Below are 25,891 nucleotides of genomic sequence, written 5' to 3' on the forward strand. Positions count from 1 at the left end.
CTTCTATGGGGCCAATTGGGGGGGGGTATTTGGCTTCTTCCTTGTCAAAGTTACATATGTTATATACAGTTTTCACCAATGGGTGGTACATAGGGGGCCTAACATTTGCTATGGGGCCTTCAAATACTTAGTTACGCCCGATACCATCAACATATGAAGTGTCCTCATACAATATTTCCGGAGTTGCACCAAACAGCCCTTCTCAGCGAGCCAGGTCCCGTGCCGCTAGGCTTACACTGAGCGTATTCATTACGTCCTTTTCGCTAGAATGTGTGTTTTAGCCACAATCCAATGCAAAAAAACACTTAACGAGACTGCACAGATTCATTTGATATGCAACACTTGTATATCTGTGTGTGAATAATCTGAATCTGTATACGAAGTGCTACCATGCAGCGGCCATTGCTTTTTTTCAAGTTTTAAGTCACCGCCCGGCGTCTCTGGTACAGATTGTGTGGTGTTTTGCTTACCTGTTCCACGGCATACTACCCTCCACTGCATCCGCTATTCTTTTTTTTTAATAGCTGTGCTAACCACGCATGCGAAAAATAATGTTAAAAGCAAGAAAGATCTAAATCATCTCAATTTCTGTAGAAAATACAGACATGGCGATGCCGTATCGATACGAAAGATCAAATCAGGAATTCGGGACCACCGATTGGCCATCCTCACTGTAAAGCCAGCATGAGTGGGGACCCCTTAGTCACTAATTGCCCACACAAATAAGCTAGCCAGCGTAGAGGAGGTGATTTGTCTACTTCTCTTTCCGAGAATAGTCTACTATTTGAGCTGTTGAGAACATCTGTATGCAACCGCTGCCAGCAACACTCCAATGAGACGCAACCACTCAGCGCATCTGTTTAGTCACCCCCTGTTACCTCCCAGTCACTGCCCAGGAACCATACTCTGCTTCTGTGCATCTAAGTTTGTACTGTGACTCTGCAAACAAAATCGTGACGACGAAAACATTTCTCCACTGTGTCCAACATCGGCGCTGCCTCCGAGTCAGGGACAACATTTGCATATTCACTCGTATGCAGAATTGTACGCATCTGAAGATGTGACATCACAAGGAGGGTCTGGGGTGCGGACCGCACCAGGGTGTCACCCGCCAAGGGGTGACACCCAGGTGCAAACTCTCCCTCGGTAGTATTAAGTGCAGCACTCGGCTCCTGACACTGAGGGAGCCGGCACACTGCACACAACACAGTCCGCACCTCCCTGTAAGAAACACGGGAGTTCGGGCTGAGAGGCCACGCCCCCTACCCGAGTGACTACAACCCCTGCTCGCGAGGCCATGCCCCCTTTCTGGCGTGCCCCTCCCCACACAGGGTGACACCACAGGGAGGGACGCCACTAACTGCCCCATGTGTACGCCTGCTTTGCAACTAGTCTTTAGCTTATGTGTAGCTCTGCATAGCCTGCAGTTGCGCTGACATGTGGCCATCACTGATCTTTGCCTACGTGACAATGCCCCATTGCAACACAGCTCCTGCTCTTCAGACAAAAGTGTAAAAGTGGTTTAAATGCGCACTTGTGTGAACTCCGGTCCTCAGCACGTGCAGTGCAAATTCATGCAAGTTACGCTCAGTGAACAGGGTTAGTTTCATCTTAACCCCTTTGTTTTAGAGTCAGACCTTAGGAAACACCTTTTTTGCTTTTGTATTGATACGTTATGTAGTAGTAGTTATTGCAAAAACATATTGACCACAAACGTGAAATCCCATTGCCAAGGATCATAACACCTTATTGTAAGCAATACATTTTGCTAGACTTGCATACAATTTGGACCTTAGCCCATAAGGAATGTACACAGCTCCCGCAGAAAGCATTATGTACAGTAGACCATAGAAAAGCGCAGCTACTAAAAGGGCCTCCACATCTCTGCAGTAGAACAGATGGGTGTAGATCACAGAAACATGCAGGTTTTTTTCTTTGTAATCTTTGTTTATTTAAAAGGATGAGGTATATTGATAGTAGCTATGAAGTTCTTGGTTAACAAGAATGACATGCAATAGTAAATTATTAACAGGGTCACTGATACCGCAGAGAACATGAAAAAGATCACTGTAATTATTTATGCTTTGGACATCATCTGCTCAATGTTACAGTATTCACCAGCCTATGCTTACTGCCCCTGGATCTGCACCACAATTATTATTTTTGAATACTTTTTTTTGTTGAGGATGTGGACACTCCCCCCTGGCGTGATTAGGCAACGCCCTCTAGAGTATTGTGGCCTGGCACTGCTCTCTATGGCCCTGAGCTCAGGTTGCAGGGTGCAATACACTGTGGACAGCAATCTCAGGTTTTCTGTACTCAGGGGGAGATGTATGATCATGCGGGTAACAATTGATAATTATCTGGACCTGCTTCACCCATTGTCATGGTGAAACAGGTCCAGACACCACCCGCATGTATTATAATTTGTTTTGCCAAAGAGAGAGAGTATTAATTCACCTGTACAGAAAATGACGATCTCCCTCTTTCATTAATAGTAGTTACGATCAGAGCACTACACCCTATTTGTAGTATTTTTTTGATGTAGTGTAGCAATGTGTTTTTCACTGTTCACACTATACAGACGTATTGGTAAGAACAAATACTGAGCATAAGTATAGTAAAGATTGTTTACTAAATAACAAACAGTAAAATCACATGGACACACTTAGGGCCATATTCAATCAGAGGCGAAAATTCCGTTATCGGCAATAATTTTTCGCCGATGTCATTTTTGCCTATTTCAATTATCCCCATATTCAATTTCAAAGACTTTTCGCCGGCGCAAAAAGTCTTTGTTAAAAAACGGGGATAAGTTTTCACCATATATGGCGAACAAAATGTGCAGAATTGGGGTTTAGGGGTGCGGGCTTAAAAAAATTAGCCTGCATCCCTGGGAGGGTCCCCTAAAAGTAATCTGTGTAAAAAAAAAAAAACTCAGGACACCCCAAAAAATTTACTTTCAGTTTAGGGGCAAAAAAAAAAAAAAATGGGGAACAAAGTTTTAAACTAGCGAATTTGATCCAGGGGGGGTTCCCAAGTATGCGGCAGGTGTTTTCTTCATTGCGGGTGGTAGCAACAGGTACGTTTTTGAAGAATTTTTAAAAAACATTTTAGGGACTTAAAAATATGCTTGCACCCATTTTCATGTACCTCAAATTTGATGGGCATAGTTATTTTACCCCAAAAAAATAGGAAAGCGCTATTCTTCATCTCTTCTTCAAAGCTACATTTATGCACCTGCCGCGGCTATTTAAAAACCCGACTTCCCTTCAGCAGGCAAAATCGGGGGTACCCTCAGTGATCCCCCCATGTCAGGACATCTTTAGAGGGGTGCCATGATGATTTCCCCAAAGATTACAGGACTTTCGACCTGTTCCAGTTTCGCCGGGTCCAGTTTTCGTGTTCTTACAAATTGAATACTGGGATAAGCGGGGACGCGCGCGATACTTTTCCGCCTGCAAAACATGCGAAAGATCCAGCAGGTCACACAGTTGGTAAGTAAATGAGGGACTGTCCAAAGCAGACAAAATAAACTAGCACTAGGTGATCCTATGATATCAGCTGGATGGTAAATGATCTACTCTCAAGAATTAAACAAACAATTCCAGATCAAAGAGTTGACCTCTTGATATAGTTCTTAATATGAGATATTAAAAGCCGGGGGATGTCTTAAACGGCCTGTTTGTAATCCAAAAGTTGCAATGGGGTGGATAATCCTTTTGAGGAGATGGGGTCAGACATGCGGCATCCTGCTAATCTGAAAAAGTGCAGTATGATGAGCCAAAAGCTTTCGGCTTTTGGCTCATCATCTTTCGACGCTTGCATACATTCTGCGCATGTGCCAGTCATTTTCTCCCAGCGGTACCAGTGGCTTTGTTGAACAAAAAAAAAAACCTTATTTCTTTTTATATGCACAATCCGTGGCTTTGTGGTGCAGCAACAACAGCTGCAGCTGTCGAAATCGATAGCTGCAGTTGTCAGAACAGTCAGTGCCTCTGACCGCTCATACATTGCCACACCAATTGGCACCCTATTTAGGTATAGCGGCGCAGATAATAACAGGGGAGCATAGCACTACATGCAGAGAAGCGATAACTGCAGCACGTAATGTGCACAAATACTGATTTGACAGCTATCACTCCTTCCAGATAGGGGTGAAAATTTTATGGCCTTGGCTGGGATTAAAGACATCCAAGATTGCAGAGTCAATATCTATGTATATCACTTTTTCAGAGGCAAATCAGAAGTACAGTCCTACCCCCACCAAAACCACGTTGCTCCCATTACCTTACAACATACATTTTCACAATAAATTTTCAATCTTTATCAACTGATCACACATGGAGAAAGATGCTATAATTGTCAAGGCACCCCTTCAATTTTATGTCGAGACTATAATTTCAGTGTCCCCAATTTACACTTGATGTATCAAGCAGTGAAAAGAGTAGCCTCACAGTGCCCGCATTTCACACTACATGCCTCATAGTCTCCCGGTTGGTTCGGGAGACTTGCCTTCTGTTGCGATTGCCGGGAGAGCCAACCGTTTATATGTTAAATCTGAATGAGAGGTACCACCGGGTCTTGATTTGACAAAAAACACTATCCGGAACCTGACACAGCTAATGCGGGCCATACACCTACAGCCCCGATTCCCCATTCTGCCGTTCTGACCCGATCCGTAGATCGACAGCTAGCGTTGATCGGCAATCGGTCAACGGAATAGGAAACTTCAACATGTTAAACAAAACTCCCTGGCTTTCCTATTTGGGATCAGTGAATCTAAATTGTTCAACATGTTGAATATCCCTGATTTCTCCACCCCCACCGTCTGAAGAATGGGGAATTGCAGCAGTCAGTCGCAGATGTATGGGCCCCATAAGTCTAGGTTAACCTATCTGAAGGCAGCTGATACCTTCAAGATCACTGCTTACGTCAAACTCTTTATCCTAAGCCCCGCGCTAGTACAGGATATTTACTTATAATCTATAATTGGATCTATAATTCCATCCCTTTTAAGGATAACATTGTAAAACATCTTTGCTGCTATTCACCAAAAACGGTTATTTACATACGGCTTCTAAAACTTAATTTGTCTTTTTCATTGGAAATCTATTTGCATTAATAATAATTGAATCAACTGTTTGTTATGCTTCCATTGTTTAATACATACTTACTGACATTCTGACTGCCACCAGCATAGCACAGCAGGAAGGAGTTATGCAGCACTTGGGGGCGAGGCTAGGGACATTCCTTGGTATTAAGGGGGGGAGGGGCAGGGAGGTCCGGGTGTATGCCCAATTTTCCAGGTGGCTAGGAACGCCACCAAATTTTCAGGAGCCTCCCAGCCTCTGAGAGAGTAGGCAGCATATTGCCTACCCTCCAACATGACCCCTCCCATCAGGTACACAATGCTCTGCTCCTGGACTTCCCACCTAATTTATGATTGCAGTCACCTGTGTTGAACTAGGTAATTGATAAGACAAGTGTGTCACCACAGGTGTCTGCAATCATAAATTAAGAGGGAAGTCCAGGAGCAGAACATTTTGTACCTAATGGAATGGGTCATGTTGGAGGGTATGATATTGTAGCCATACTGTGAACAAAATCTTTTTGTATGTTTCATTTGCTTCCTTCTTGCTGACTATACAATCAATTGCTTTTTTTTTTTTCTTTTTTTTTTAAAACAACCAGTTCTTTTCTAACAATGTCTAAATGACTTATACATACAGATACAAACTATACAGAGGAAGATAGGTAGAACTACAGCAAAGTGACAAGGTATGCTGTTTACCAAATTCCATTTACTTGTAAATGGTATTTGACCCAAATTTCAAACATACACAAATTACATTTCTGTCACAGTGGAAAATGGAAGAATTCTAAACTTTTTTTTATTCCAATCCAACTTGTGCTAAATAAAATTATGATCTTGGTATGGTGAGAGTTTTTGCAGCACACAGAATAGATATAGGGCCTGATTCAGAGCCGCTCGTAAGCGGCCGCTCGTTCGCACTGAGCGATATTCGCACAACTGCGCATGCGTACGGATTGTATTACGCATGCGCGAACCAGTCAGTGCGGCTGAAACTCGCTTGTTCGCAAAATAGCGAATGTCTGCTATTTTGAGTGACAGGAGGAGGCGTATGTGGGTGGTAACAGGGAAGGGTGCTTGAAAACGGGGAGTGGAATTCAGAACACAGGCGTGCTTAAAGGTCAAAACGGGCGTTTTATGGGTGTGCATAATTAATACAGCAGCGTCAGCGACCACGTCACTTGGTTTTTTTTTAGTCAGAACTACTCGCAAAATAGCGGTTGAAAAAACCAACCACAAGAATAGCGAGCAGTTCATACGCTGGTCGATGTACTCGATTAATCTAATAATAGCGGACATGACGTATGATGCGAGCGGCCAGGGGGCGTATTTTTCAAAATTTCGACCGCAAGTTTTGCTTGCTCATTCAGGCTTAGAGGCGTGAACAGACCGCAAAGTGCGAACGGTTCATTTGAATAGCCACCCCTTTTTTTTAAACGAACGACCACAAATAGCGAGCGGCTCTGAATCAGGCCCATAGTCTTCACAATATTCCAGATTTCCTGACATAACATAATGTATTTTGGATCACTGACACTGACATTCCCCCATGTGTATTTTTATCACTAATAGCAACACATTGTGTTGCAATTACCTTTGCTTACTTCATTAGTTATGAAACCCTCCACAAATTCTATGCTGCCAAGTGCATTTTTTATACTGCAGCACAAGAAAATAGCAGCGCTTATACCGTGCTTCACATCTGACCCAACGCAATCCGTCTTCAGAATACAGCTGAGTCGCCATTCTTTTATTTAGCGATCTCACACCAAAACATTTATACCTGGTTTGGTCACTAAGAAAAGCATGGGAAACCCAGTTTTTTTTTTTTATTTAGAAAATGCCTTTTTAATTGGGTTTTTGTGTGGTAAAGCATTGCGCAAAGGACATTTCTCAGTTTATACTGTTTACATGGAGTCCAAAGACCTCTTCTGGATCAGTAGTCGCTTTTGGATACACTGTTGATATGACTCTGATAAGTTGTTATTCTACCTCCTCCTTTGTTGAAATTCTAGTTTTCTCATCTCTATACATTTTAAAATGTTTCCAACAGTCATTTCTATTTCTTATGCTGGGCAGACATTACCAGATAAAATGCCATTCAGACTGACAGACATTTTATCTGTCAGCCTGCAGATATCCGGGCATACACTGTGAGATGTCTCACAGTGTATTGGCCCCAACATCTGCGCTCCGCCCCCGGGGGAGGAGACATTTCCCCGTTCCTACCATGGGATTGTCTGTCAGCCGCAGCTGGGCATACACTGCCGACATTTTACCTTGCAAATATTGCATCGGACGGGCATGCTGGACAATCCGGGAAATGTCCAACCGATTGATATTTAACCCTAGGTTGGCCACACAAAAACTACAATTATTGGCGATCCGCGTATATCGGGTGGATTGGCCCAATAATTGTAGAGTAGAGTGTATGCCCAGCATTAGTATGCTGATTATTCAATGCAACATTCTTTATATAATTACGCTGCAGCTTTTACATAAACTTTATCCTTTTGTTTCATTGTGATCACTATCAAAAACATAGTTAGGACTAAGTAGCTGATACAAATAAAGGTAATGTTATTGCAATTTCATTTATTTGAACATTTTAGATTTTCAATAGTAAAAGGGCAAGAAAAGCCACAATTTGAAAGTAAATATCAACTTTGCCATGTCAAGGGGCTCATTTATTAATTATCCGGTCCTAGACAAGATAATTAGAATTTATCATCAACGTTATTCGCAGCAATTAAAACTTGTGTGCCGTAGGGATGTATTAAAACATCCTGGAGCCAGTCCCTGCGATGTGTAAAATAAAGTGATCGGATCAGCGATCACATTTACTTTCTGCTGCTGTAGCGGGCCGAGACCCCAGAAACTGCTGTGAACCAAAAGGCAGACCCAGATCCTGGAAGATCCAGCCCCCATCCAGCCCGACGGCGGTGGTTGGCGGCGGGTTGGGATCTAGAGATGGATCCTGGCCGCCGATGTGGTAGGATCCGGCAGGCAGGGCAGTGGACCTGGTTCTTGTGGGATTCTTTCCCTGCTTATCTGGGCAGCAGGAGGCAGTGGACGTGGGGACAGCTGTGGTGGCTTCCCACCACTGTTGCCCCATGTGGAGGATGGCCGCGACCCTGAATCTACCCAAGATTCAGGACCTTCAAATCACAGTGTGGCATTTTGAACTTGGCACCAGATGCAAACCAGTCACTACTTGCCATCCAGTAGCCAATCGGGATGGCCGCGTCATTGCCCTGCCACTTGTGCTGGCTTATAACAGCCGGTGCGAGTGTGCAGAAGGGGCATTATGCCCCATAGTTCTACTAAAGAGCTTGGTTAGGCAATAGGCCTGAGAGTACCAAGGTGATGTAGGCCCTATATCACATTAAGACAGCCCCTTTCCTTGCATAGACCACCATGGCTCAGGTACAGGGCCTATGGGGGATGATCAGGCACTAGACCTGCTCGATATAGGAGAGCACTAGGCCCTATATTAATCAAGGCCACAAGTAGGCAGGCACTAGTCCTGAGGGGCACGGAAGGGCATTAGGCCTTATAGGTATTACCAAAGTAACAGTTAGACAGGCACCAGGCCTGAGGGGACTGAGAGGGGCATTAGGCCCATATAAAATTTATATATATGTAAATATACTGTTTGCTGTGAAACATGCATTTATTTATAATATACATCTTACAGAAATCATCTCAATCAGCAATCCCTACTTCAATAAACATCTCACAGCACACACTCCCTTTCAGTAATCACCTCACAGAAAGTCCCCCCCCTTTCAGCAATCACCTCACAGAACCCCTCCTTCAGTAATCTCCGCAGCAAGTCCCCCCTTCAAATATCACACCACAGCTCCTTCCCTCCTTCAATAATCATGAGGCTCAACCCCCCATTCCCCAGCAAACTTAACTTTGGCGATGGCCTCTGGTCTTTGGTTCTGTTCTGTGCCGGCAGCTTTCTCCCCTGCAATGGCTGGCACGCACCTGCTGATAGCACTAAGTGGAGCTCAGCTCGGGCAAGCGGAGCTGCCCGGGGAGCATCCTCTCTGCCTGCCCCCCACAGCCAGCCATAAATACTACGGCGGCACTAGTGGGGAGAAGAGAGCTGTGCGGCAGCACCGCAGCACTTTGGTAGGAGCGGAAGGCCCCCAGTCGGGTCTGTCTGTGACAGACAGTACTCATCTTATTGTAGCTGGGGGGAAAGTAGCTGGCAGGAGGTAGAATTAGGCGGGCCCCCCCAAGTGTCCAGGACTTAAGTACCGGCAGTCCCCCCCTGATGGCGACCCTGGATATATCCTACTATTTGCTGTTAAATATATATATATATATATATATATATATATATATATATATACACACACACACACATACAGGAATATGTTGCTGTGCTAGAACACCCTACTCCAAGGTGGGCTTTGTTTGGATTCGCCGGGTTAGATGGTATAGGGCCTCCTAGCGCACAGAACAGTCAGCTGTGGGTGGTATACACCAGCTAATAGGGACAGGGTATTTCCGCGTGGGTTGTCTTGTGATTTCTTGCAGGTGCCGAGCAGGTTAATCCATCCATCAAGGGAACAAGGGTGCCTGGGTGAGCATCATTTCTGTTTTCTGTAATCTATTTTGTGTATTTGTGTGTGCTTGGCACATGGGTTTATCCAGTCTGAGGTCAAAAGTGGCAATGATGACCACCCAATGATCCCAGTGGAGGTTACCATGGGTTAGTCCGTATTCTCCATCGTAGGTCAGTCTCTACCATCTTGACCCATCCCAGGACCATCCACCAGGAGAGCGACAACAGCCTGATGCAGGAAAGTGGATAAGGATACCTGCACCGCAGCAGGTGGTATGCACCCCACCCCCTCTACTCTGTCGTACTTCCAGCATCCTACTGCACATGCACGGTCATCAGACCAAGCATGCATGAATGGCTATTATCGGGGAGGAAAGATCCCTCTCCCGGTGATATTTGTGACATGTAGCCTATAGGCTACAATGGCTAATGAAAGCTTAAGATAACAGGTCCAAGCTTCTGAAGCTTAATAAATTTCATAATATAGCAGCCCCCACATCGTTTCCCACAAAATTTGTTTACTAAATATTGCCCTACATAGGCATCGGAACAGGGGGGACAAGGGGAGCAGCTCACCAACCACCCAAACATTTGAGAGGAGCCAGAGGAGCAGCAGCCACAGACGGTCAGGGGCTGTGCATTATAACAATAGCCTGCGCAGCCCCTGCACTGCACGGAGGAGGAGCAGGTGTAATGTGCAGTCTTTACGTTAGAAGACAGCAAAGTACACCTCTTTCTTCGTGCAGTGCAGGGGCTGTGCAGCCTATTGCTATAATGTGCACAGCCCCTGCCTCCTGCCTACTCCTACCAGATGGTCCCGCCCTCCCCTTCTTTCATGGTGCCGGCCTCCTCCTCCTTTGTGCTACCGACCATCAACAGGTAAGTTAGAGGAAGGGGTGGGAGGGGATGCTAAAATTAAATAATCTCTTGCTCCTCCAACATAAAATCATTGTGGCACCCCTGTGCCCCTAAATAATATAGAATCAGAAATGTTTAAACTACATATGACCATTATGCTATTGTCATTCTGCAGCAGGTTGCAATATTTTACTAAATGAGCAGTCACAGTTTTGAGAGACAGACTTGCCCCTCAGAAGAGTACTGTTTGGATTTGTGGGTTCATAAATAAAGACAGCATCTTGTTATTCCTTTAGTGCAGTGGTTCCCAACCTCAACCCTCAAGTATCTCCAACAGGTCATGTTTTGAGGATTTCTGTCTATGGAAGCAGTTGGGATAATTACTTACCCAACAAAATAGATTAATTTACATGTGTTTGAATAAAGAAATCCACAAGGCATGACCTGTTGGTGATACTTGAAGACCAGAGGTGGGAACCACTGCAGTAGTGTGACTTATATGAGTAAGATGTAAGGAGAGCATTTGCATTGTCTTGAGTTTTTGATGTATGGTCAATTTCATACCACTGTGTGATGAAGGTACCTGTAAACATACATCTTTATCTAGATTTCTTGGACAAGCTCACTTTCCCTTATCCCTAGAAATATCCATTGACCATTGCTGGTTAGCAACCATCGATGGTTTGGCGCTAAAGGTTCTCGATTGGTGGCACAGAGACAACAATGGTTATTTTTCATTCAATGGCCCAGAACTTAGCTCTGCCCCATCTTATCACAAAGTCCCGCCCTTTCCCAATTGGCCCATAGCTTAGTCCCACCCCTTCTCTGATTGGCACACTGTAGGGATACCGATCGATGGTTCAGTTAATTGATGGATCAAACCATTCATGGTTTCCGGTCATTGTTGGGGTGGGTATTCATTTCACAGGCTTCTCTGGGGGTCTAAGTCAGCCATGGAGGTAAAGGAATGCGTCTTTCCCTCAGGTTGTCCTGAGCATATGTGGCCATGATCCTGAGCTTGGTCCCGACCCTCTAGCAACAAGGCCCACTGGACATCTTGGTGGCCCTGCCAGTAACTAGCACTTATCCTAAAGTGCACTGAAGTTTTATTTTGGCAATTTATATTTTTGATATTGTAAAATGTACTAGTATTTTTATTATATATTTAAACTATTGAAAACACATTTTGTACTGAATTAGAATTAGTATAATTAAAATAAGCTCTCGGGGATAAATTTACTAAGAAACATGTCTGTCCTAGTATTATATGCACTGGGCATCACAGGGACACGTGAGAGTTTGTTTAAAACAAACTCACAGATTTACTAAGAATAATGCTTGACTGAATCGTGTTTTCCGATGGTGTGTGCAATTGTGTTCGCAAGTGTGTGTGTTCATTCATATTTGGACTGAACACAATAGAAGTGCCTGTCATTAGTGTGTTTAACCGAAGCATGCAGATCTGTATATCAGTTTTTCCACTTTTTTTCTGAAAAGAAAGGATGCTCAGTTTTAACCATTAAAGTGTACAAGTTGCTTTGTTACAATAAAACTAAATGTGTTAACAAAAAAAACTGTAAAAAACAATAACTATACAAAGACTAAAAAAAAAAAAAAAAGAGATGGCCTTGCAAGCTACAGAATAGTGACTACCAATGTTCCAGAAAAGTACTGTAATATACGCTGCCTGTCAAACACACAATCTTGGCAAAGCCCATAGTGAAAAGTGTCCCATGATGAAATTGTCCTTGGGCCCTCCCACACTTATGTTATATATTAAAAAGGACATGCACAGTTTAACAAACTGAACGCTTCAGTGACAGGGACTGCCCCTTTTGTGGCTTAAGTGTTTGGTTTGTTTGGGCCCCCACAAAACAAGCTGCCAATGATGGCTAACAGCTTTGTTAATCATCTTACACTGCTAAGATACCATTATCATTCTCATCCTCCTCATCTTCATCAGTGTTAACATCATCATCACACAATATTAGTTCATCCATACTGGAATCCACTGTTACAGAAAGAAATCTCTGTACTGTGCTGCATTTGGTGACAAAGGTCTTCCTCATAGAATTTGCAGTTAATTTTTATGAACATGAGTTTTTTCACCTTTTGAGGAAGTAGCCTCCTACACCAATCACTCACAAGGTTCCTGGCTGTGCTAAACACTCTGAGTACACACTGAAGGGTGGGCAACTTAAGTACACCAAAGCTAATTTGTATAAGGGGCTCCAAATTGCCATTTTGTTCTCCCAGTAGTTAAAATGACTGTGTGACATGCTAATTTGTACATTATCATTAAAATAATACACCACCACTCTGTTGATGCTTAGTGTATCAGATTGAATCATGGTAATTGTGGGTAATTCTTTCAAGCCTGCCCAGATGTCAAAATGGTGTTTAACTTTGGTGCGTTGAGTTGACTTATCATTCTCACCCCAGTGGGTCTCTTGGAAAAGGTCAGTTTTTTCCCTGTCAGTAGCATTTGCAGAAGAAGCTGAAGCAAGTTGTGTCATGTGCCATTTGAGCTGACAACTTGCTGGTACAGAACTCTTTGCATCTTATAAGATCTGAGTAAGTTGGAAAGAAGACATTATATACGCCTTAAACCTATGATCAAGCATGGTTGCCAAAATGTAGTGATCCAACAACCCATTGGTCCTGGCAACGTGAATCTTGATCTACATTCCAACATACATACAGTAATGGAATCGCTTTGTTTCATCTCCTCCTTCAGTTTCTCTAGCTGCTTTTTCAGTAGTTTTCCAGTAGTTTTATTAAGTGAATCACCTGACTCAAGCCTCTCAGTAGGCTTTTTTAACACAGTGCTCCAGTCTACTCCACCTCATGGCATTTTTTAGTGCCTCACAGACTAGTGCTGCAGCCCAGTCCCACACCAACTCCCACCGATCTCCTGTGAATTTCTGCCTGATCATGAGGGAGGGACTTCAATGTGCAATCCAAAATATGTGAGACCTAATGCCGGGAAGATGATGTTTTGCCTCGTTTTGGGATCCAAACATGTTAGGGTGTAATAGGTTTCCACGGAAACCAAATTGCACATCTTAGTGGAGAGAGGTGTTTGTCTAAAAGCATTGATATGGGAGACCCTTCATAATATTGCTATGGGGCCCAAAAAGTTCTAGCTACATCCCTGGCAGAAGGGTTTCTGATGGGGCTCCATGAAGAAATAGTAAAATGATTCGGAACAAAACCACAGATCCCCTAGGGATACATTTACTAAAGCTTCTGAAAATGAAAAGTGGTGCTGTTCCCCTTAGTAACCAATAAGATTCTAGCTATTATTTCTATATTGTAGCCTAGAAAAAGATAGAATATGATTGGTTGCTATGGGCAACACCTCCAAGTGAATGTTTTAGAACCTTTCAGAAATCTCCGCTATAGTCTCTAACACTTTAACCACTTAACTGGCTAATATTCTTTTCCAAACTGTCTGTTTTCTATGATTGACTTAGATCAAGAACATCGCTTTATAAAGTATCCAACACAATTTAAAAAAGGGCAGACTAGATGGTTTTTGTCTGCCATCAAATTCTACATAATTTTGTAAAATAAAAACATAAAATTAATATTGATTTTTTTTTTTTAAATATTGACCTGCAATATATCGGACTATCATTCATCAGGACATTGCAACTTTACATTTCCCCAGCAACTGCTACTATCTGCAGCAGCTGGGTGGGGGGTACTGACAGACTGCCCGATTAGCAATGATAGGCAGCATGGCAGACTTTGGGGTAGGGTGCAGGGATGCAGAGGAGCCTGGGTGTCCCTCTGCCATTGGCAGCTCCTGGAAGATTATTTTCTGGCAGCCGCCCAGTGGGCGCTTCTGACTGGTCACATTGTTTGCAACCATGTCAGGTAACGCACAGCCTAGTGGGGTTGAAACCGATGCAATCACATTAGCTAAGGGGTTAAAAGTACTTTTGTTGAAGTAGATGGTTTAACTATTTTTATTTTTAACAATTTTTAATAGACTTTGCTACTAAGCTTACATTTTAAAAGACACTTTTGTTAACAAACATTGGGCCGTATTCAATTAGGAGCGAAAAGCCGTTTTCGCCCTTTTTTTGTGAAAATTTTGCCCGAAAATGTATCTCCGTATTCAATTCCAGTTCGTTTTCGCCTATACGAAAAGTCAATGCACTGAACTATGCGATACTTTTTCTCCACAGAATAGCAAGAGAAAAAAAGTGCAAAATCCATATTTTCGGATGCAGATGTTAAGAAACCACTCAGAACCCTTGGTACACCCCCCCCCAAAGGACAATTCACCCCAAAAAAGTAAAAAAAAAAAAATCAGGAACACCCCAAAAAATGCCTTGGAAGTTTGGGGCGAAAATGAAAAAAGTGGGGAGACAACTTCAAAAACTAGCAAAATAACCTTCTGGGGGTTCTCTAAGAAGGGGCCAAGTGTTTTTGGGATTGCAGGTTCTTGTATGATGGAGGAATTTAACTTTTTCTAAAACGTAACGTTAGAGACATTAAAATATGCTAGTACCCATTTTCAAGCACCCCAAATTTGATGGGACTACTTATTTGCTCCACAAAACACTGCTTTATGCCATTTTTCACCACTTTTACCAAGACACTAATAGCAAGCAATTACCACCACTTAAGTACCCTAACTAGTTAAATTAGGGCTATAATGAACCATAATGATTTCCGAAGTCAGACCATCTTTTTCTGGGGTACAGAGTGATTCCCGCAATTCATGCTGCACTTTTCGCCTGGTTCACATTCGCCGGGTCCCGTTTTCGCCTGTTTGGTAATTGAATACGGAATAAATCGGGAGCACGCACGAAAAAAGTTTTCACCTCCAAAACACACGATGTAGTCGAAAAGCCGGCTAGGCAGCAAGTTTTCACCGAGCCAAAACTAATTGAATACGGCCCATTGTAACAAAGAGCTTCTCAAGGAGATTTGCAGATCGCAAAATACTGAAAATCGTACAAATTTGCAGAAACTTTTTATGAGGACTTGCAATGAATCAAAACACACTGGCACAACATAACAATTTTAAACAAACATATAAGGTATAGATTTCTAAGATTCTTCCTAAGAATACCTATTTAACATACCACCAATACCTGCGACATTAACCTTTGTAACCAAGTTCTAAAGAAAGGCCATATGTATATGGAGCAGCATGAATGGTGTAGTGGTTAGTATTACTGCCTCACAGCTTTGAGATCATAAGTTCAATTTCTAGTCATGGGCCATCTGTGTGGAGTTTGCATGTTCTCCCATGAATGTGTGGGTTTCCTCTGGGTGCTCCGTTTTCCTCCCACACTCAAAAAAGATAATGATAGGTTATTTGGATTCTGACAAAATGAACATTAGTTTGTATGTGTGCGCGCTTGCATGCTAGTGACTTTAAACCGTAAGCTAGAATTGGCCTGGGACTGTAAATGACATATGTTCTCTGTGCAGTATTGCACATATTAGTGGCGCTGTATAAATAAATAATACTTTTATATATTTTTTTTTCATTGTGTCTCGTATTTTTAGCATTGTGCAGAAGAAGTGAGTATCGTAGTACATCATGGAGTTTGACCAGATACCCACCAGGGACATTAGTGTTTCCAAAGCACTTGGTGCCCCCTATCTATAAACACCCTTCAATGACACATGGAGCAGTAACAATTGAGACACAGCTCCCTAACTTTCATTCCAAAGGACAAAACTGTCTCACCTCAATCCCACCAGTTGGGAGGGACTTGTAATATATTATGTAAAGAATAGACCCTAGAGCTCTGAATGCTTGCTGAATAATAATAATAATAATAATAATAATAATTAGTATTATTATCATTATTTTCTACTTAGCTAGACATTCATAGGTATTCATGACATTTTTTTTCTATTTCGCGAACAAAATTGTTTTTACTTCTGCACCTTAACGTCATTAAATGTGAAAGTGGTAAAACAGGTTTTTTTTTAACTCCTTCAGTACTAGTTAACAAGTCACAATACATATTTATCAATGTCTTTTATATCCAAAGTGTCAAATGGCAGAAATTCAAAACAGGATCATCAGAATTTCATCAGACAATTGCCTTAATTTCCCTCAACCCAAATTTATTTTTATTTATTTTTTATTTTATTTAAATACTGGTTTAATAATTGCAAACATGTTATTTTAGGTCTGCTCCAACAAATAAACAAATATTCCTATAGTATATAGATCAGGACTGATTCACTTCCATTCAGTTGAAGTTTAGGATACAGACAAGATACAATAAGAGGAAAACTGACCTTCCACATAGCCCCACTCCTGTTTCTCGGTATCTGCTTGCAGCTGAGAGTTGTCTATGTAGTGCCGGTCAGCCATCTGGGTCCTCTTGTTGCTCCAAATCAGGACAGTCCTTACCAGTGACTACAGTGGCCGGAGTAAGAAGACATGCTCCATTTACATTACCTCCTCTCACCACACTGATCTGTCACACTCTCTGCAGCCTGGGTCCGTGCAGCAGAGGAGGAGGGAGGTCTAATCACAGCAATTATGTGCTGTATGCAGCAGGGATCAGCTTCTACTGGGCAGTTTTAGGTAATAGCTTGAGTTGTACTGGAGGTGGGTGGTGCCAGCTCTGGAGTTTGCTGGAAGAACTGTGCTCAGGAACTTGTCACTAGCAGAGGAGAAAAGATGTGGACGCTTTACTTGTAAATGTACTTTTCTACTTAGGGCACAAAACAGATGTAGTGCATGGCACATACAAAAGTAATCCTGCAAAGTAGCATGGTGCAGAGTTGTAATTTAGTGTAAATATTCTATGCATCAAACTAAACTCTCCCTACATATGCCTCCATGTGGTCAGACATGTCCCAATATAGACCAATTTCTCATGACATGTCATTACACCTCCATACTACATATAACACTAGCACCAGGAGTATTCCCACTTCTTATTAGTCAATCACAAATACCTAAACACAATAACCATAAGACAAATATCACTTATATCTTTTACTTAATAATCACTTCACTTACAGTTCCCAATAATGGTTCTTGACCTACTGTACATACTGTTTATATATTTTAGAGGTGAGCTGTTCGGATTCTGAGGAATCCGAACCGCTCCGAACAGGGGGATCCGAGTCCACCCGAACGCAAGTTTGGGTGTTCCTGCCTGACTCGGATTCCACCTCGAGGCCAAACGTCACCCGGCCGACGTTTTTTCGGATTCTCGCGAGACTGGGGTAACAATCGGCCTCTATAAAAGGTGCAGCGCCCGGGACTCGGCGCCATTTTCAATTAGAGAGGTGAGGTGTCTGGTCTGCTCCGTGTGACCTCCGTTAGTTAGTTGTTAGAGTCAGACTCAGTATTACAAGCTCCATTACTGGGCAGAAGCCCACTGCGTGTATACAAGCTCCGTTACTGGGCATAAGCCCACTGTACTGGGCATAAACCCACTGCATGTATACAAGCTCCGTGACTGGGCATAAGCCCACTGTGGGCCTGATTCAGAGCCGTTCGTAAGCGGCCGCTCGTTCGCTCTGAGCAATGTTCGCACAACTGCGCATGCGTATGGGCCGTAATGTGCATGCGCAAACCAGTCATTGCAGTCGGAAATCATGCGCTCGCAAAACAGCGAGGGGCTGCTAATTTGATTGACAGAATGTACCGTTTGTGGGTGGCAACAGGGGAAGGTGCTTGAAAACGGGGAGGTGGAGATCCGAACGCAGGCGTGCCAAACGGTCAAAAGGGCGTTTAGTGGGAGTGCATAATTAATAAAGGAGCGTCATCGACCACGTCACTTGGTTGTCTTTTAGCCTGAACTGCTCGCAGTGATAGCAGAAAGAAAAACCTACAACAAGCACTGCGAGCAGTTCAGATGACTTTCGATGTACCCGATTAATCGAATAAATACCGGAGATGACGTGTGTTGCGAACGGCAAAGGGGCCTCTCTACAAAATAGTGAGCGCATTTTTCGTTCACTCGCTCAGACATAGAGGCGTCAACAAACCGCAAAGAGTGAGCGCTCAATTGAAATAACCGGCCCCTTTTTTGGAACGACCGTCCGCAAATAGCGTCCGGCTCTGAATCAGGCCCAGTGTGTATACAAGCTCCGTGACTGGGCATAAGCCCACTGTGCGTATACAAGCTCCGTGACTTTACTGGGAATAATCCCACTGTGTGTATACAAGCTCCGTGACTGAGCATAAGCCAACTGTGTGTATACAAGCTCCATGATTGGGCATAAGCCCTCTGTGCGTATACAAGCTCCGTGACTTTACTGGGAATAATCCCACTGTGTGTATACAAGCTCCGTGACTGGGCATAAACCCACTGTGCGTATACAAGTTCCGTGACTTTACTGGGAATAATCCCACTGTGTGTATACAAGCTCCGTGACTGGGCATAAGCCCACTGTGCGTATACAAGTTCCGTGACTTTACTGGGAATAATCCCACTGTGTGTATACAAGCTCCATGACTGGGCATAAACCCACTGTGCGTATACAAGCTCCGTGACTTTACTGGGCATAAGCCCACTGTGTGTATACAAGCTCCGTTACTGGGCATTAACCCACTGTGTGTATACAAGCTCCGTGACTGGGCATAAGCCCACTGTGTATATACAAGCTCCGTTAATGGGCATTAACCCACTGTGTGTATACAAGCTGTGTGATTGGGCATAAGCCTACTGTGTGTATACAAGCTCCGTGACTTTCCTGGGCATAAGCCCACTGTGTGTATACAAGCTCCGTGACTGGGCATTAACCCACTATGTGTATACAAACTCAGTGACTGGGAATAAGCCCACTGTGTGTATACTAGCTGCGTGACTGGGCAGAAGCCCACTGTGTGTATACAAGCTCCGTGACTTTACTGGACATAAGTCCACTGTGTGCATACAAGCTCTGTGACTGGGCATTAGCTCACTGTGTGTGTACAAGCTCCGTGACTTTACTGGGAATAATCCCACTGTGTGTATACAAGCTCCGTGACTGGGCATAAGCCCACTGTGCGTATACAAGTTCCGTGACTTTACTGGGAATAATCCCACTGTGTGTATACAAGCTCCATGACTGGGCATAAGCCCACTGTGCGTATACAAGCTCCGTGACTTTACTGGGCATAAGCCCACTGTGTGTATACAAGCTCCGTTACTGGGCATTAACCCACTGTGTGTATACAAGCTCCGTGACTGGGCATAAGCCCACTGTGTATATACAAGCTCCGTTAATGGGCATTAACCCACTGTGTGTATACAAGCTGTGTGATTGGGCATAAGCCTACTGTGTGTATACAAGCTCCGTGACTTTCCTGGGCATAAGCCCACTGTGTGTATACAAGCTCTGTGACTGGGCATTAACCCACTATGTGTATACAAACTCAGTGACTGGGAATAAGCCCACTGTGTGTATACTAGCTGCGTGACTGGGCAGAAGCCCACTGTGTGTATACAAGCTCCGTGACTTTACTGGACATAAGTCCACTGTGTGCATACAAGCTCTGTGACTGGGCATTAGCTCACTGTGTGTGTACAAGCTCCGTGACTTTACTGGGCATAAGTCCACTGTGTGTATACAAGCTCCGTGACTGGACATAAGCCCACTGTGTGTATGCAAGCTCTGTGACTGGGCATAAGCCCACTGTGTGTATGCAAGCTCCGTGACTGGGCATAAGCCCACTGTGTTTATACAAGCTCCGTGACTGAGGATTAGCCCACTGTGTGTATACAAGCTACGTGACTTTACTGGGCATAAGCCCACTGTGCGTATACAAGCTCCGTGACTTTACTGGGCATAAGCCCACTGTGTGTATACAAGCTCCATGACTGGGCATTAGCCCACTGTGTGTATACAAGCTCCGTGACTTTACTGGGCATAAGCCAACTGTGTGTATACAAGCTCTGTGACTGGGCATAAGCCCACTGTGTGTATGCAAGCTCTGTGACTGGGCATAACCCCACTGTGTGTATACAAGCTCTGTGACTGGGCATAAGTCCACTGTGTTTATACAAGCTCCGTGACTGGGCATTAGCCCACTGTGTGTATACAAGCTACGTGACTTTACTGGGCATAAGCCCACTGTACGTATACAAGCTCCATGACTTTACTGGGCATAAGCCCACTGTGTGTATACAAGCTCCGTGACTGGGCATTAGCCCACTTTGTGTATACAAGCTCCGTGACTTTATTGGGCATAAGCCAACTGTGTGTATACAAGCTCTGTGACTCCAGTTCACAGTGAGTGGTGGTAATATATATTATAAATATATAAATAATACTATTACTAAGTAGTTTTTGTACAATTTAGTGATTTTGTTAATATGGATCACAACAACGAACCGAGAGGAGAGCAGAAGCAGCAAGCAAATGCTGGCACTGCAGCTGCTGGAAGTCCGTCACCATCATCTAAAGCTGATGCTCAAGGGCATAGAGGCTTTAAAAAATTAGGGTATCTGAAATTAAAAAATCTAGAATTCACAGGGGTAAAGACAAAAACAAACCTCTGAAGACTACTACTAGTGCTGAAAAACAGAAACTTGGCAACATACCATTCACCACACGTAGTGGCAAGGAAAGGCTCAGGCATTGGCCTTTATTTCTAAGTGGTGGTTCAGTGAGGCATCTTGTGCCTCTCATGACAGTTAAACACCTTTTCAATCTGACTATAGAAGAAGTGTAAAAAAAAATAAAACCACTAAGGTAGTAGATCAAACTGTGTTTTCAGAAACACAATTGTCAGAAATCGCTGAGGAGAGTCTAAGTGGGCCCACAAGTGGTATTGCTATGTGTAAGCCTGACTTTTCAGAGAAGCCGCCCTACACAGTTTCTGTTCCATCTGTATTTGTGGGGATGAGCAGTATTGCCGAGGACATAGAAATTGAGGATGCCAATGTGGAATTGCAAGAGGATGAGGGGAATATACAGTATGTGCAGCTGATGCTGGCACTAATGAGGATGTTGAGGATGAGGATCTTGTTTGTATAAGTCAGGCACCAGTGGAAGCAGCTCTTGGCCAAGATAAGAAGGCCATTGCCATGCCTGGGCATAGAACCAACACATCCACATATTTTGTGTGGAATTATTTTTACCCAAATCCTGACAACATTTGTCAAGCCATTTATAGCTGTTGTGGAACCACAGTAAGTAGAGGTAGGGATGTTAAGCATTTAGGAAGCTCCAAGCTATTACGTCACCTGCTGCGAGCTCATGACAAATGTTTGATAACATCAGAAACTACAGCTAAAAAAATAACAACAAGCAGTCCGCCATTAGCTAGATGCCTTCTCTCTACTAAATCCCAGCACCTGCAATCTCCACTGACAACACCTTCATTCTCACTATCCTCAGGAATGATCAGTGGTAGTCTAGCATCCAATTTGTTAATGCTAATACACGGTGACTCCTCCACTTTCCAGGACACCTCAGAAGAAACTAAATCTTTGAGCGCTAGGCCTGCTGCTGCTGCTGCTGGGGGTGGATCTTCATCCCATAAGTGGGCCAAGAAGACTACTAGTAGTAGTTTACCAAAAAAAACAATTAACTGTATGCAAGTATGACAGCTCTCACCCTGTCGCACAGTGGATCACTGACGCCAGGATGGCTATGCTAGTATTAGATCTGCGTCCAATATCTGCAATTAATGCAGTGGGATTTACACAGTTAATTGAGGTCCTGTGTCCCCAGTACCAAATTCCATCTCGGTTTCATTTTACCTGAAAAGCCATTCCTCGGCTGTACCAGAACGTTAAACAGAACCTACTTATTGGCCTGTAAAATGTTATTGTACCCACTGTCCACTTAACCACAGATATGTGGACAAGTGGTAGTGGGCAAACTAAAGTTTTCATGACTGTGACGGCCCACTGGGTGGGTGAATCGCCTTCAGCAGCAGCAGAAGCAGTATCCAACAAACAACACAAGCTCATTCAGAGGCAGGCAACTCTGTGCGTCACCGGATTCAATAAAAGGCATACGGCTGACAACCTCTTAGAAAAGAGATGTCATAGAAACATGACTCTCAGGATTTGTGATTTCTGATAACGCTAAAAATATTGTGAAAGCATTAAAGCTGGGTGAATTCCAACACATCCCCTGCTTTTCTCACACAATCAACTTAGTGGTGCAGGGGTTTTTAGAAAACGACAGGGGCATGCAGGAGATGCTGTCTGTGGCCCCGAAAAAATTCAGGACATTTTCGTCATTCAGCAACAGCATGCAGGAGATTGCAACACCTGCAAGAGCAGTTTAAATTGCCCTGCCATCAACTGAAGCAAGAGGTGGTAACGAGGTGGAACTACACCCTTTATAAGCTTCAGCGGATGGAGGAGCAACAAAAATCCATCCATAGCTATACGACAAGCCATGACATTGGGAGAGGAGGAGGAATGCACCTTAGCCTAGCACAGTGGAGAGTACTTTCTGTCTTGTGCAAGGTGCTCAAACCATTTGAAGTTTCCACTTGTGAAGTGAGTGCTGACACTGCTAGCTTGAGTAAGGTGATTCCCCTGATTAGGCTTTTGGAAAATCAGCTGGAGAAATTGAAGGAGGAGATTAAACAAAGTGATTCCGCAAAGTATGCTGGACTGATAAATCAAGTCCTTTATTCGCTTCGCTAGGATCCACGGGTGGCCAAGATCTTGAAATCGGATCATTATATTTTAGCAATGCTTGATCCTAAGTTTAAGTCGTATGCTCTGTCTTTCTTTACAACTGACCCAGATCTTAAAACATCCAAAGCGCTCCTGGTAAGCAAGTTGGCAGCTGAAGTGACACATGGCACTACGATGACGTCTCCTCCTTCGGTTTCTCCGGCAGTAGCCAGAAAAAAAATCACCTTTCCCAAAAGACCCAGTGGTGATGCAGATAAGTCAAGTCAACATTTTGACATCTGGTCGAGTCTAGAAGAATTGCCCAACAAAAGTAAAACCTCTACTGTAACTCCATCTAATACGATTACCATCCATAGAATGGTGGAGGATTATTTTCAGGACATCGTACAAGTGCACATGTCACAGAGTCCCTTCGAATATTGGAAGAAAAAAAAACGCAATTTGGAGACCCTTGTATAACCTGGCTTTGCATTACGTAAACTGCCCACCCTCCAGTGTGCACTCGGAGAGAGTTTTCAGTACAGCCGGGAACCTTGTGAGCGAACGATGTAGGAGGCTACTTCCATAAAATGTAGAAAAAATTATGTTCATTAAAATGAACTGGAAATTTCATGAGGAAAACCTTTCCCGCCAATCACGTCACAGTACAGATACTTCTGTAATGGTGGATTCCAGCTGGGAAGAATTAATATTGTGTGAGGAATTGTATGATGTACACACTGATGAGGGTGAGGATGGCAATAATGGTGACATCTTGCCACTGTAGAGCTGTTGCCTTTAGCCGATTGGTAGCTTTTTTTGTGGGGGCCTAAACAAACCAAGCACTTCAGCCACAAAGTGGCAGTCCCTGTCGCTGAAATGCTTGGTTTGTTAAAGTGTGCATGTCCTTTTTAATATCCAACATAAGGGCGGGTGGGAGGGCCCAAGGACAATTCCATCTTGCACTACCTTTTATTTCTGCCACTGCTTTGTGACAATGTTTCATAGATGTGCTTTAAACTGTGGTGTTTGTGTCACTGCGCCGCTGCTCTGACGCTTGGTAACCAGTCAGCTCACTGCAACCTTTGGCCAATAATGGTGAAAACAATATTATAATCTGTGAGGTGGTTTAAATTGACTGTAAATGACTGGAAATTAATGTTATTGAGGTTAATAACACTCTAGGAAGAAAAAAAAGACCAATTTGTGTGATTTTAGCTTTTTTGTAAATTAAAAAAAAAAATCCAAATCCTTATGCAGTTCCCCCTGTAGTAGTCTCCCCTATGCAGTGCCCCCAGTATTGGTCTTCCCTATGCAGTGCCCCTTATATAATGCCCACAGTAGTGGTCCCCCCTATACAGTGCCCCCAGTAGTTGTTCCCCCTATGCATTGCCCTCAGTAGTAGTTCCCCCCTATGCATTGCCCGGAAGTAGTAGTCCACTCCTATATAGTTCCCCTAGTATTAATTCTCCCTATTGCAGTGTCCTTTATATAGTACCCCCAGTAGTAGTCCCCACCTATACAGTGCCCCAGTAGTAGCCCCCCCATGCATTGCCCCCAGTAGCAAACACACCCCCTATACAGTGCTCCCATGAAGTGGCCCCTATACAGTGACCCTTGTAGCTGCCCCCCTATACAGGGATGCTTGTAATACTCCCCCCGCCCTCCCTATGCAGTGACAGTGCCCCCCATACACATTTGGGAGAGACGTCAGCATCATGACATCTCTCCCATCATCACCAGCTGCGGGGGGGGAGCCGGCTCCCTTCCGTTGTGCAGCAGCCAATGAGAGTCTGTCTGATTCTCATTGGCTGCTGTAACATACACACAGCTGCCGCCGGCGGCAGTGTGTATGTCACTGTATAGTGTGGCCGCGTTCACTGCGCGGTCTACACTACACTAGCGGAGGGGACACTAGCGGCTGGCGCAGACAGCGCACCGCTGCTAGTGGGGGCCCCTCCGTGTGTGGGGGCCCAAGGATGACCGCCCCTGTCGCCCCCCTTAATCCGGCCCTGCCTAGGTGCTAACATTGTTAATAATATGAAAATAATTAATTTACTAAAACCATCAATAGCCCAATCCAATATAATAATCAATATAACAATTATTATTTTAAGTTTGCTTAGGATAAAGGCATAAAAATCATATGAAACAGTATAATGTGACCACCCACAGCTATAGCGAGCGGCCAGGAAGATGTTCGCCATGGTCAAGACCATGGCGACCATCGGGCTTGCGACGAGACCCTTGTGGTAGGGTTTCGTTGCCGCAAGCCCTAAAGTGCTTTCGGCTCAAACAGAGCCGAAAGCACTCCCACTGACATCACTTGTGATGTCAGTGTGGCCGGCCCCAGACGGTAGGCGTTCCCATGGGAACGCCTCCATTTGGGCAGCCACTCCCCCGGCCCGCCCACTAAAGGGGACGTGCTGTCACTCAACATCGAAAACACGCCCCCTTTGGTACGAGACCCGGAGCGACGGTTTGCCCATCGCTATCCGGGTCTCATGCATGCGCACGACGAAGCCGGCTCCGTCGTGCGCGTGCGCACTGGGCCACCATCGACCCGCTTGCAAGTGCTTAACGCTCACGAGTGGGTCTGAATCAGGCCCAGTGTCTCCAGTCCAACATGAAGTTTTTACTGTATTGTCAAGATCCAACTTGAATAGTGACTTCATAATTATTACTCACACCAATGCAATCCTTAGACCCTCAGGAACTATTGGCTTGATTCAAACCTGGTCGCTAGATGTGTTCGCTCGTTCCCAGCAGCTGGCACCCTACCCCCAAGCC

At 44.1% G+C, this 25,891-nt stretch overlaps 1 protein-coding gene across 1 annotated transcript in view; it reads right to left on the minus strand.

The window, feature by feature from the left end:
• Window positions 1-17,015, minus strand: part of CA8 (carbonic anhydrase 8 (inactive)) — a 121,004-nt gene extending 103,989 nt beyond the window's left edge. The window contains exon 1 of the mRNA XM_088469353.1: window positions 16,812-17,015. Coding sequence (XP_088325479.1) covers window positions 16,812-16,887 — 76 coding nt within the window. The 5' untranslated portion in view covers window positions 16,888-17,015. The remainder of the gene's footprint in view (window positions 1-16,811) is intronic.
• Window positions 17,016-25,891: the final 8,876 nt, after the last annotated feature.

Source organism: Taudactylus pleione, unplaced genomic scaffold, assembly GCF_031769625.1.
Source record: "Taudactylus pleione unplaced genomic scaffold, aTauple2 ptg000090l, whole genome shotgun sequence".
Taxonomy (NCBI): Eukaryota; Metazoa; Chordata; class Amphibia; order Anura; family Myobatrachidae; genus Taudactylus; species Taudactylus pleione.